Source organism: Rhinatrema bivittatum, chromosome 5 (genome assembly GCF_901001135.1).
Source record: "Rhinatrema bivittatum chromosome 5, aRhiBiv1.1, whole genome shotgun sequence".
NCBI classification, from domain to species: Eukaryota; Metazoa; Chordata; class Amphibia; order Gymnophiona; family Rhinatrematidae; genus Rhinatrema; species Rhinatrema bivittatum.
Window position 1 is genome coordinate 154,950,864 of NC_042619.1, and position 13,717 is coordinate 154,964,580.

At 45.0% G+C, this 13,717-nt stretch overlaps 1 protein-coding gene across 1 annotated transcript in view; it reads left to right on the forward strand.

The window, feature by feature from the left end:
* Positions 1–2,952: 2,952 nt before the first annotated feature.
* Positions 2,953–13,717, forward strand: part of PCDH9 (protocadherin 9) — a gene marked incomplete in the record, with an annotated part of 2,477,617 nt that continues 2,466,852 nt past the window's right edge. The window contains 15 exon segments of the mRNA XM_029603002.1: positions 2,953–2,980; positions 2,983–3,032; positions 3,034–3,122; positions 3,124–3,307; positions 3,309–3,428; positions 3,430–3,459; positions 3,461–3,790; positions 3,792–4,350; positions 4,353–4,513; positions 4,515–4,646; positions 4,648–4,821; positions 4,823–4,963; positions 4,965–5,033; positions 5,035–5,119; positions 5,122–5,975. Coding sequence (XP_029458862.1) covers positions 2,953–2,980; positions 2,983–3,032; positions 3,034–3,122; positions 3,124–3,307; positions 3,309–3,428; positions 3,430–3,459; positions 3,461–3,790; positions 3,792–4,350; positions 4,353–4,513; positions 4,515–4,646; positions 4,648–4,821; positions 4,823–4,963; positions 4,965–5,033; positions 5,035–5,119; positions 5,122–5,975 — 3,006 coding nt within the window.

Genomic DNA, 13,717 nt, shown 5'->3' on the forward strand with positions numbered 1-13,717 from the left:
AGATTTCCAAAGGATGGGTCTGTCCTGTACACAGAAACGTTGCATGGTGGCAATTAAGGGCGACATAGGCGCTTAGCTCTGATAATGCTCTATAGAACAGTTTGATAGATTTTTGGCTGTTGAACAGGAAGGTTTACATGGGTGGCATGCTGTGTGTCGGTGGCAAAGTTAAAGCATGTCTGTTGTGAAGGGCTTTAGCGATGACTTGTCAAAGGTGGGAAGGCAGGAATCCGGCAGTCCTCCTTTCCTCTGGGATAGCACGGGCTCCGTTCAGACTTGTTCTTCTGTGCAGACAGGAGTCATTAACATGGTGTTTAGCATTAAAAAATTCAGCTTTTTCGAATGCAGATGCACTGCTGAGTAGTTCGGCACAATAGACTACAGAAAGTCAGCAACCTGCTTCCTAACGTTTTCTGTTTCTCTCCCCCCCCCATGAATACTGCTATGCTTCTGCACACATCCAATAGGGAGAGAAGTTCTCATTCTGCTGAGACCCAACTTTGGCCCTCTGCTATCTTTAGCAGTTGATTATGAAATACTCTAATTTTTCTCTCAGGGCACTGAAAAACCCTAATGGCTTGTGCAGAATCTTTCAGCATTTAAGCTCCCATTGTAAATAGCAGGAACAGATCTGCAGTTCCACTTCTGCCTGGCCAGCTACAGTTGTTACCTATTTCTTCACATTTTCAGTCAGTGTGTGTTCTCCCATTATATTTATTTTCTTTTTCAGTCTGTTTGGTAGGAAAAGTAGAAACCTGCTTTTTTTTTTTTTTTTTTTAGCATCCTCTGTAAATACCAATGCAGAATGATTATTGTATGTTCGGTGCTGCAAAATGTCTTTCCCTCCCCCCTCCCCTTTCCATTGCCCAGCTATAAACCTGTTTCAGTGGATCTGCGATGCCGATATTGTGCAGCCAATCCTAACCCTGGGACACCCGCCTCCGGCCAATCAGCATCGGGAGGGGCGGGGTCCCGGCGCAGTTCACACCCTCCCTCTGGGCTTATTGAGAGTTATATCAAGAAATTCAGCTCAGAGAGAAAGCGAGAGAGAGGAAGAGAGGAGCATCTCTGCTGTACAGCGCCAGCGCGACTGGGATATTCTGGCAGCTGTCACAGAGGGAAAAGCAACATTACCCACCAGAAGTTGCACACTTTATTAATTTTTTTTTTTTAATTTATTCTTTTTTTTTGTACGTGTGGTTCAGTTGTTGTTAACAGAAAAAGGAAATTGCATGCAGTGGTGGCTGCAGCTGATCCCTGGGCTGAAAGAAGTACACTGTGGATCTGGTTTTCTTTTCTTTCTTTTTTTTTTTTTCTCTCTCTTTTTAATCTGGGAGCGTATGGCTGGCTGGCTGACTGGTGCTGGAGAAACTCAAGACGTGGAGAGGATGACTAACGAGGGAGCTGTGAATTACAGCCTTCTGCCGAGTTGCCTCTTTGCAGCCCGGGAGCCACACACTTCCTAGGGAAAGAGGGAAGCGGTGCCGGTGCTTAGTGTCAGAACTGGTCCAAGGAGGACATTGTGCCGCTGCAGCAGATCATCATCCTTCCTCCTCCCCCCCTACCACCCCAAAATTGTCAAATCGAAAGTTGTGCATGCAAACATTTTATTTTCTTCTATTTGATTTGGCGTTCTCTCCCCTATACTCCCTCCCCTTATTATATGCTTTTTTTTTTTTTTTGTCTGTCGTCTGATTACTGGATTGTATAACGTGGAAAAAAAAAACAAAAACTCACACCTACTCCGGCTTGTTTATCCGCAACCCTGCCTACCTGCATCACCATGCTGGAACTAATCGTGGGCATCGGCCACCCTGCAGATAAGATTAGTGCTTTCTCCCTGACCCGGTTCTAGCCGAAGTAGCTGCTTGGAGCCTCCTTACACTTCTTTTTCTCTGTAATCTGCAGCTGAGCACAGGTCCTGGACTTTTACCTGCAGGATTAAATCTGCAGTATTTATATGTGTGTGGCAGCTACTAAAACAATCCGAAAGGGAGCTTTGTGGATAAAGACTGCACCTTTTCCACGCAAAAAAAAAAGAGAGAAGAAATACCGTCTTCTGCATTTCCTTGGAAACCTTTTGGCTGTGTCGAAACTGCATCTGGATTCCAGCTGCCCCCGGCTTGTAAGATATGTGTATATATTTAACTTGTAAGGTCTTTTTTTTTAAATGGATCTGGGTGTCTGCACATCTAGGGGAGGGAGTTGGGTTTACCTGCAAGAAGCAATCTTAGATTGTGCGGTAGTTGACGGATATTTGAAGTATTACTTGATGTGTACTGCTGCAGCATATGCCGGTGGGGGGCTTTCTCCACTAAAATAGCAATATAATGTGTGCAGGAGGGAGGGAAGCAGGATTTGGGTGTTTTTTTTTGGGGGGGGGGAGGGGGAATGATTGCAGTGTTGTAGGTTTAGAAAAAGACAAATTTTGCATTTGGCAGTTGATGGTGCAGTTACAAAGAAATACTAATAAGTAGTTAAGGATTTTTAGTGGCAACAATAAAATGAGAGGGAATTGCAGCAGGTGCAAAGGATTGATTCTAGAAAGTGCATGCAGAAACTACAGCTGAGAAAGTGGCTAATGTCATTCTCAGGACGTGCCAATGGAAAATTGCTCATTATATTTGGTGCTTTAGTTCACCCCGATCGGGGCTGGTTTATGCTCACGAACGTAATTTGCATCAGAGAATCATGCATGCTTTCCAATGTGCACTGCAGAATCACACTGTTTTGTTTTGTGAAAGAAAGTAATTATGCCCTATGTGTATGATTGTATTGATAGTTGCTGGCTTCCAGTTCGAGGGGGGATGAAAGGCAACACCATCCTGCTGTCCATGCACGCCTCTTCTCAACGGACCGTGCACTCTGTACCCAAGATCGGCCACCGTTTGACTTCCTAAAATCCTGGGAAAGAGAAATCCCCACCTCCCCCCCCCCCCCCATCCCTTAACCATGGACCTGCCAGATTTTTATCTGTTGGCTGCCTTATCGCCTGCCTGAGGCTGGATTCTGCCCTGGCCCAAGAGCTTATCTGACACCATCCGGGAGGAGCTGCCAGAAAATGTGCCCATTGGCAACATCCCAAGGGACCTGAACATCTCGCATCTCAACACTGGGGTTGGGGGGGCCCAACCTAGTCTATCGCCTGGTCTCCAAACCGGGTGATGCACCTCTGGTAAGGGTAGCCAGTGGTACGGGCGAGATCTTCACTACCTCGAACCGCATTGACCGTGAGCGGCTGTGTGCTGGGGCTGCTGGGGAGGATAGCGAGTGCTCCTTTGAGCTGGAGGTGGTCACCCTACCCAATTGACTTCTTCCGCCTCATCAAGATCAAGATTGTGGTGAAGGACAGCAACGATAATGCGCCCATGTTCCCCTCTACTGTGCTCAACCTATCCGTACCTGAGAACACGCCAGTGAACAGCCGCCTTCCCCGTGCCATCGGCACTGGACCCGGACCGCTGGCCACAATGGTGTGCAGCGCTATGAGCTGCTGAATGGACAAGGCACCTTTGGGCTTGACGTGGTAGAAACACCCGAAGGTGAGAAGTGGCCACAGCTCATAGTGCAGCAGAGCCTGGACCGTGAGCAGAAGGACACATATGTGATGAAGATCAAGGTGGAGGATGGTGGCAGCCCACAGAAGTCCAGCACAGCCATCCTGCAGGTGACAGTGAGTGATGTGAATGATAACCGGCCTGTCTTCCGGGAGAGCCAGTTGGAGGCACACATCCCCGAGAGCGCTGCCCTAGGCACCTCTGTGGCACAGCTGCATGCCACTGATGCAGATGGTGGGCAGCAATGCTGAAGTTAGGTACATTTTCGGAGCCCAGGTGCCTCCCGCCAGCCGAAAGCTCTTTGCCCTCAATGCTACCAGTGGCCTGATCACAGTACAGAGACCCCTAGACCGTGAGGACACTGCTGTGCACAAGATGACAGTACTGGCCACCGACGGGAGCTCCACTCCTGCCCGAGCCACAGTAACAATCAATGTCACAGATGTGAACGATAACCCACCCAACATAGACCTTCGCTATATCATAAGTCCTATCAATGGCACTGTCTACTTATCCGAAAAAGATCCCATCAATACCAAGATTGCCCTCATCACAGTTTCAGATAAGGACACTGATGTGAATGGCAAAGTAATCTGTTTCATTGAAAGAGAGGTCCCATTTCATCTGAAGGCTGTCTATGACAACCAATACTTGCTAGAGACCTCTTCCCTGCTGGACTATGAGGGCACAAAAGAGTTCAGCTTCAAAATTGTTGCCGCTGACACAGGGAAGCCCAGCTTAAACCAGACTGCCCTGGTCCGAGTCGAGCTGGAAGATGAAAATGACAATCCCCCATCTTCAGTCAGTCCATCATTGAGCTGTCAGTGTCTGAAAACAACCGGCGGGGCCTGTACTTAACAACAATCAGTGCTAGTGATGAAGACAGTGGCAAGAATGCAGACATTGTCTACCAACTTGGGCCCAATGCCTCCTTCTTTGACTTGGATCGAAAGTCGGGGGGTTCTGACTGCCTCTAGAGTGTTTGACAGAGAGGAACAAGACCGCTTCATCTTTACCGTCACTGCCAGAGACAACGGCACCCCACCGCTGCAGAGCCAGGCGACTGTCAGTGTCATTGTACTGGATGAGAAATGATAACAGTCCTAAGTTCACACACAACCACTTCCAATTCTTCGTCTCTGAGAATTTGCCCAAGTACAGTACAGTGGGTGTGATCACGGTGACGGATGCAGATGCAGGAGAAAATAAAGCTGTAACCCTCTCAATTCTGAATGATAATGAAAACTTTGTGCTGGATCCTTACTTCTGGCGTCATTAAATCTAACGTGTCCTTTGATAGGGAGCAGCAGAGCTCCTACACTTTTGATGTCAAGGCCATGGACAGCGGCCAGCCTCCCCGCTCTTCCACCGCCAGAGTGACAATAAACGTCATGGATGTCAATGATAAACAGCCCAGTGGTTATCTACCCACCCTCCAATACCTCTTTCAAACTAGTGCCTCTCTCGGCCATTCCGGGGCTCTGTGGTAGCTGAAGTATTTGCTGTGGATATTGATACTGGAATGAATGCTGAACTCAAATACACCATTGTGAGTGGCAACAGTAAGGTTTATTTCGAATTGATCCAGTAACGGGTAACATTACCCTGGAAGAAAAACCCACGCTCCTTGACGTGGGCTTGCATCGTTTAGTAGTGAACATAAGCGATCTGGGTTATCCCAAATCCTTGCATACCCTAGTTCTGGTATTCCTATATGTCAACGAAACAGCTGGAAATGCTTCTTACATTTATGATTTGATACGCAGGACTATGGAGACCCCACTAGATAGGAACATAGGGGACAGCAGCCAGCCTTACCAGAATGAAGACTATCTCACAATCATGATTGCCATAGTGGCGGGTGCCATGGTAGTCATAGTGGTGATATTTGTCACTGTCCTGGTTCGCTGTCGCCATGCATCAAGGTTCAAAGCTGCCCAAAGGAGCAAACAGGGGGCCGAGTGGATGTCTCCAAACCAGGAGAACAAGCAAAACAAGAAGAAGAAGAGAAAGAAAAGGAAGTCTCCAAAGAGCTCTCTTTTGAACTTTGTTACCATTGAGGAGTCCAAACCAGACGAAGCAGTCCATGAACCTATCAACGGGACAATAAGCCTTCCAGCTGAGCTGGAGGAGCAAGGTATAGGAAGATTTGACTGGGGTACAGCACCGCCAACAACCTTTAAACCGAGCAGTCCAGATCTAGCAAAGCATTACAAGTCTGCATCTCCGCAGTCTGCTTTTCATCTGAAAGCAGACACACCGGTGTCTGTGAAAAAGCATCATGTGATTCAGGAACTCCCTTTGGACAACACCTTTGTTGGGGGCTGTGATACCCTCTCCAAACGCTCTTCCACTAGTTCAGATCACTTCAGTGCCTCAGAGTGCAGCTCCCAGGGAGGCTTCAAGACAAAGGGCCCCCTTACACACCAGACAGGTAAACGAGCACTTTTACTGGTCTATAAGTACTGCATACAAGTGCCCAATCAACCAGTATTAAAGTGCCAATATTGTCTTTTCTTTTACTATTCCTTGGCTTAGTTATATTGTGGAGAGGGAAAACCCCACCTTGACTCCCCCTTCCTTACCCCGGGGCTCTTCCCAGCTCCTAGATGAACTCCTGGGGTATTCCAGAAGTCAAAAGTTTTGTATGCATACAAACTAAAACAAAATTGTACTGTATAAAACCAATAGGTTTTCCAGACATGTCCCACAGTAAAGTTTCTGGATAAAGAAAAACTTGTTTCCCAGGTATGTTGTCATGTCCAGAGTAATGCAGTCTAAAATGTAAGATGTATAACGTTGCACCATCAGTATTTTTATGCCGTCTTTATGAGATCAGGATCTGTGCAGTTCTGACAAAGTTGGGACACTATTGAATTATTGCACATGAGAGTTTTTGAAGATCTCATAAAGACAACTGAAATTCTGAGGTGCCTCAAGTTTGAAATACGGAGGAGTTAGGTGGGGTGGAATATGACTTGGAGGGGAAGGATTGGGGGCAACCCAAATCCCAAGGAATCAGTTCTATGGATATACACAGAGTCCTTCACTTTTCAAACCTGAAGCAGAGTGGGAAACAGAATTCCATATTGTGGTGTTGGTTTGTGCGGTTTTCTGGGGGTCTGGGGTGGGGTGAGGGGGGAGCACAGCTCCAAGAACTCATCTAGCCTGCCCCTGCTGGATCATTATCAGTTCTGGCAGTGCATGATTTGGCCAGGTTTTTTGTTTTTTTTTATTGCCAGTGCTGCATTTAATTGATTATTGATAGACACTGGAGCAAAACTTTCCCTGAGAAGTTTCCTCAGCCTGCACTCTTAGATTAAAAGAGTAAAATGGTTAAAAGGACCTTTATGTGTGGACCCTTGGGTTTGGATTGCCCCCAAGGTCTGACTAAGCCATATAGAAAGTCTTCCTCTGTTTTGATTCAGAAGTTATGTTTGTTGTACCGGTATAGTTGTTTAAGTTCTGAAAAGCGGAGGATACAATTAGACAGTTTTTGCATATCTTTCCAATGGCCAAAGTTATACTTATGTGGTGCACTCATTCTAATAAATACAACAGAAATTATGCAGTCACATCAACCCACTGTAAATAATTTCTCATTTAATAATGCGTAGTGATCTGTCATTGCTCATTTTAAACTGTGAAATGTGCCATATGAAGAGAGATTAACAGGCTGAGAAACTCATATTTCAACCAAATCCGGCATTTGGTTTTTTTTTTTTTTTATTATTATTATTATTATTATTATTATTTTCCTTAGGTCTAGTAATTCCTGTCTGATAAAGATTTGGCTGCGGCACTGTCTAAAATATTTCACTGGTGCTTGTCTGCTGTCGCTAAGTGAGTTTGCATGAGCAGGCTGTAGGTGGCGCTAGGGTACCACGTCGTTGGGGCTGGCCAGGTGCCAAGCCTGCAGCAGATAAGAAGTGGGGGAAGGACAAATCCAGCTGGTACAAAGAGCCAAAGAAACCTTTTATTTAATGATAGTCGCACTGGAGCGATCAGCAGGCTAGTTTGCGCAGCACCTCCAAAGCCGGCTAAGTTTCACTACAGCAACTTTTAAAGAGGTGCTTCCCCACCCCTCTTCACCACGTTTAAACCTGCAGTAGCTTGCCGAGGATGACCTGGCTCTCTGAGCTAGGGGGATGTGTCTAAAATGTATTATGGGCTGGGGCAGAGCAGGTTGGGCCTCTGGGCTGCCTGCAAAATCTGATTTACGAGCAGGAGGTGCTTTTTAAGTTTTGCAGTTCCATGGACAAAAATGCTTGATGGTGGCTAGGTCTAGGGACAGACTGGGTTTGGTCTACTTAGGTTGGAGGACAGGGGTCGGGGGAGGGAGGTGAAGACCCTCTGTCGCGTTCTCGGAAAATGAGATTCACAAATGTCATTCTATTCCACCAAAACAGGTAGGAAAAACCGGGAGGCAAAGCTAAGCTCTTCTCTGTTTACCTTAGTCAGCAGCTGTGTATTTTGATGTGGCAAAGGAAGCACCGCTGCGCTGATTAGTGAAGGAGCTGCAGCGATTTAATAAGTATGCAAAGGATGCAAATGTGTGACACTGGTGGATCTTCTGTAGGAACTCTGAAACCCTAATGCAGTTTCCTGTGCTGAAATCAATTTATTCTGGTAAAGCCTTTGTTTATGTATTGATTTGCTATTACTATAGCTTGATTGCCCCGCCTCTACAAGGTATGAGCCTAATGTGGGTTTGCTGGGTTTTGTTTTGTTTTTTTTTTTTTCACCCTCACAACTGTATTCAAAAAAGTTTGAGATTGTTGATACTGTTCTTGGCGTTCAGGGATGAGGAGGGCTAGGTGCCATTTCAAGCTTTGCTTTCCCATGAAGTCCTCGTTGCTAGTGCAGCTGTAGCCTGTTGCCACCCAGGCCTCTTGACAGCAGTTTGTGGAAGCCGGAGGCTCTGCGGTAAGATGTTTATTGCTGCTCCCTAAATCAGTTGACAGCAATTGGGGAATTAATTTTCTTGCCCCTGGTGTGCTTTCCCAGGGATAAACAACAGATGTTTAAAAGATGTGAAACCAGTGACCCGCTTGATTTTGGCAGCTCAAGTGAGGAATCTACCTGGGTTCGCTAGACTGCAAAACACACACACACACAGAAATAAGCAAATGAAACTTTCAGCCACAGCAATGATGTCGGGAACCTCGGTAAAAACTGCAGAACATCTTGTCTGGTCTCTTGTAAGCAATGAATAGGGAGCCTCCTTTTGTTGGGGTGCAAATGATCCACAGGCTTCTAACAGCTCTTACAGAAACCTTATTAAGCAGCAAGATGTGTGGTGAATGCACTCGGCATGTGTGCACTTAATGTACTGTAGCACGGAGGAGAAGGAGCTAGGAGATTTTCTTTGCTATCCAGCTGGATACAGATGTTGCTCTAAGAAAAGTCTAATTTTCCCTCTGCTGTTGTGATACCCTTTCCTACCCCACTCTCAGCCACACAGTGAAGCAAACAAACCCCTAAATCTAGAATTGTTTTACATTTCAAATGCCAGCACGGATTAGAAAGCACCATTGTTGAGTGAGATGTAATTTTGTTCTCCTGTGGTTCTGTATGAATGGTCAAGCAAAAGGGGTGGGTTCTGTATGTATCCTCTGCACCCCCTGCCAAGTTTTACACTATAAGGATTTCCCTTGCCTTTCAGATTGTCCAGTGTAAAGTATTTCACAGAAAAAAACCGCAATTCCATTTATTTCCGAAAAACCCTACCAAGCTTGGAAACCAGAACAGTTCAAATCACAGGATCAGATTTACCATATATTTAAGGATTGGCATTGTTATCTGAAGGTTCCCCCTCCCCTCTTAAAAAAAATCAAGCAAACCAAAAAAAACTGGAGAAAACATTTCATGTTGGCAGGTGAGACAGTGGATGGTAGGTTTCAGGCCCTCTGTAATCCACTCTCCCTCCGAACCTGGCCCCCTGTCCTTGTCTGTCCCACACTGATGGACTGAACTCTGTAAGTGAGGGATCACACACGTTCTCGGAGCGCAGCGCGCTATCGGCAGGTTTTGCATTGCAGCTCCTGATCTGTAACGTCGGTGAATGCAAATAGCGTGACTTCGTTCAAATCCGTGCACAACGGCGTGGTAGGGGGAACAGGGAGATGTTTTTCCCAGTGTCGTCCTGCTCTGTGATGTATTTCTTGCAGTTGCGCCTCGGGTGTGCGGTGTGCATTTGTTATCTAAACTTTCTTCTCCAACTGCTTCCTGTCTGGCTCGCCTGAAGAAAGATTTACAGTGCTGGGGAGCTCTCTGCTGCAGCTGCTGTATAACAAAAAAGAAAAGATTGGAAATAATTCCCCAGGGAGCCCTTGTTCTTTGGAAAACTATTAAGGAAGACTTTGGAGGTTTGACTCAGTTTGTGCCATTTCTTTAAATACGTACTTTCTGGTAGAAAGACGTATGGAGGGAAAATAACAGCACTGTGAAGCCATTTAGGTGGGTGGCAGGTTTGAGATGCACTCCGTTTTCAATGTATCACTAGCACCGTAGCTATTATTACCCAGAGTATTATTGCATTTCTACCTATTCAGATGATGATGGAGCTGCAAAGCATCATCTGGCCACTGGATTTTCAAGTCCTCGATTTTAGTTATAGAAATAACTTGTATCCCCGCTTAGTTTTATAGTTTTGTGGCATAGAGTAAGCAATGCTGCTGGGAATCTCTGCAGGGGCACTGTGCACTGACACTGCAGACTAAATGACGGCACAGAGAACATGATTTGCTCCCCCTCTAGTTCTGTTTGTTTAGCGCGCTGATATAATGCAGGCACAGCCTGCTAAAACGTTCCGCCGTTTCTCTGGGTTTTGGCCTGCAGTTACATGTAAAACAGAGGTGTCTGTCTCAGGACTGCTGATGTCCATTCTGGGATCTTTTTTTTTTTTTTTTTTTGCATATCTCAGTCATCCTGAGAATGAGACCTATGTGTGGGACCAAGTGTGACATCCCTGGCAGAGGAGTTTCTTGCCTACAGAAAGATGGAACTTTTTTTTTTTTTGTACAAGCAATAAGCTGCAAGCTTTGTCTGTGCACCCCCAATATTGAGTGACTGACCTCCATCCCTCTTCCCTCCCACTACCCCTCCGATGTCCCCTTTCAGCTGTCATCACTAGATATCGTAGCTGGCAAAGGCCGCACGCCCACAGAGCTGGCACCTGCGGTACACAAGCACAATCGTTACGGATGAGCAAACTGGAAAATATTTCCCCGTTTTAAAAAATATTTTTTGTGCCATAGACATTAATAAGAACATTTACACCCAATAAGTACAAAACATAACAGTTTGTTATTCACCTCTTAACTGGAATTAAAAAAAAAAAAAAGTATTTGCATATCTGTTTCGCAAACACCCATATTTGAAATGGGGCTCCCAGGCTATAATACTACCTACAGGAAGATGAAATATTTTGTAGTGCTGAAGTCTGTGCAGGTATGTTTCATGAAAAAATCTTGCACACAAAAATCTGGAAGCCCTTTAAAAAGGATGAACAACAGGGTTGAGCTCAGAACCAAGCTAACAAAAAGAAACATCCAAAATAAGCCAAAACGAATGCCTACAGTATCTTTTACACTTTGAAAAATGTGCTGTACGGTTTGAAAGGGAGCATTTGTTTAGTAGTTTTTAACATTTTTCGTGGGGCTATCGGTGTTAGTTTGCAGTTTCTGATCGTGGTTCTGAAATTCTGGGGTCAAACTAGCAACCATGTTTCAGGAATTTGCTTGGGTCACAAAGGCTTCAGAATTGCAGTGCTGGTGTGATGCCACCATTGCTGCCCCTGGCTGGGGAGAGGAAGAGGAGAAGGGAGCACAGCCTCCACCAATTGGTATGTTTAGGTGCCCTTTTTATTTTAGTTCCATAAGTAGTAATGTTGGTGTTTCCACACACCCCTTTCCCCTGTTCCAATTTGCACCCAGGCAGAAAATTTCTGAATTCAGCCCTGCCCAGAGTCAGCCTCCTGGTTTCTGCAGCAGGCCTGGCAAGGCGCCTTCCACTAGTCCAAGTGCTGAAGGAGCAGTTGAGTTTACTTTTTCTGTAGCTGGCTGGAAATAATTTGTGTGTAGAGGCGAATTTGGGCTCCTGATAACCTAATCTCTTGTGTGTACTGAAAGATATACTCTTCCATTTGGCAGATGAATTTGCTTTCTGAAATGTCTGCTAAAATCTTAAAATGGATTTCATCAAATAGTTTCTGTCTTTCCCTTAGATTTTCTTGTGTTAGTGCTCCAATGTCTTGCAGAAGGCATACAGAACATGAGACAGTGAATGGTGGTGCTATACTGTTTACAGTGATACAAAAATGTCCTATGGTATCCCACAACTTCATCTAGCTCCATTATGGTGGTAGCTGTTACTGCTGCTGCTGTTGTGGGGTTTATTTATTTATTTATTTATTTTGGGGGGGGAGGGGGTTTAAGCTAAAGAGGGTAACTTCCGCCATAGTGCAGGAACACTGAAGATCTGAGACTGACAGTGTGGCTGAGGGAATTTCTGCCTGACCTTCCTGGCATGTGTGGCCTTCTTTCTCTGGAAAGCGCGATGTCATCGCTGTGGCTGAACCGGAGGACCGCCACAGGCCAATTCAGTGCCGGCAGTCTGCTTGAAGGGTCTGTCCATCACGGAGTTGGGTTTGTATTGAGAGTCGGTATGGATCGTGTGAGAACGTGGCTGGCACTTCCCCCGGCAGTGATGCATTACGGCATTGGACACGGAGTCCTGTCGCATTTAAAATCACGCAACCAACCTAAACAGTATGAGCAGGAATCATGGAAACCCAAGGATTATGTAGTCACAGGAGCCCTTTTCTTCTCCCTTGATTGTGTTACTGGTGACAGTGTTATTATTCTTAATAAGATCAATATGCACAAATACTTTTGGCAGTTAATTTCTTGTGATGTAGTTGAAATACTTTTCAAAACTGGGATAAGTAAATGGACCATTTTGTACTTTTTTTTTTTTTAATAAAAAATAATGGACTTTTCTATCTTAAACCATGCAGCTCCCAAAAAGATTGCAAGGTATCAAAACTCTCTTTTCTAAAATATTTAATTCTCTATTTTGATGAATCTAAAACCTTGTAGGACATGTAAGACAAAAATATCTGCAACAAATCCTCCCAAGTATAGTAACTTAAATATTATTTTAAAAAAAATACTATACATTACAAAATATTTGCTTGTCATCCCTTTAGTTGTGTTATTGGTTTTGCTAATATTTAATGAGATTATGTATTGGTTGCATTACGTCAATAGGCATGAATGTTGTACAAATCTAGGTGGCTATAGTATAGTCCAGCAGCCATGTGTAGCTCCAGGCATTGAGTGCCTTTTCAGTACAGGCACAGAAGCCCAGAGTACCCGCTGCTCCAAGGCATATGTAGCTACCACACAGGCTCTAATATGATCTTGACATTGATCCCTTGAGCTACAGCAGCAAAACTTGACTCTTCTGGAAAAGCAAGCACTGCAATCTTTTTCCTTATATTGAAATAATTTAACCATTTATCTAGATACTCAGAGGGCAACTTTCAACCAAATCCACATGGACCTATTTGAGTAAATAGGGCTGCGCAGAGATCTGCAATAATATTGTATTCCAAATGTATCACACATGCGTGCATTATAAATTATGCGTATTTCCACCCCCACAAAATATGCTCATATGGGTACACACACGACTACATGCAATGCATTGTATGCATATACTTCTCCTACCTATTTTAAAAATATACAGAGGTGTCTATAGTACCTGAATGTAATCTGCTTTGAAGTATACTAAAGCAGAATATAAATAAACAAACATGACAAGCAAAAATAAAGTAGTACTTGCTCGCATAAGTGGACCTATTTTAAAACATGCCCATGTAATTGAAATTACTAATTTTCTGATTCCTCCACCAGGTCATTGCAACCCTGCTGGATCTTCAGCCTGGCCCCCCCCCCCCCCCCCCCCCCCCGCCGCCGCTCCCCCTCCCCACCTCAGTTCCACCCAGATCTCCCAAGTTGCCAAATGTATGTGCCTAAGTCTCTTTTAGATTAGCCACTTACACAAAAAACTGTAGGCCCCACTCCAGAATGTGTTTAGAGCTCCCCTTTTTTTGTGTGCATGAAACCTAAAGTACACGCACATTTTCGATGTTC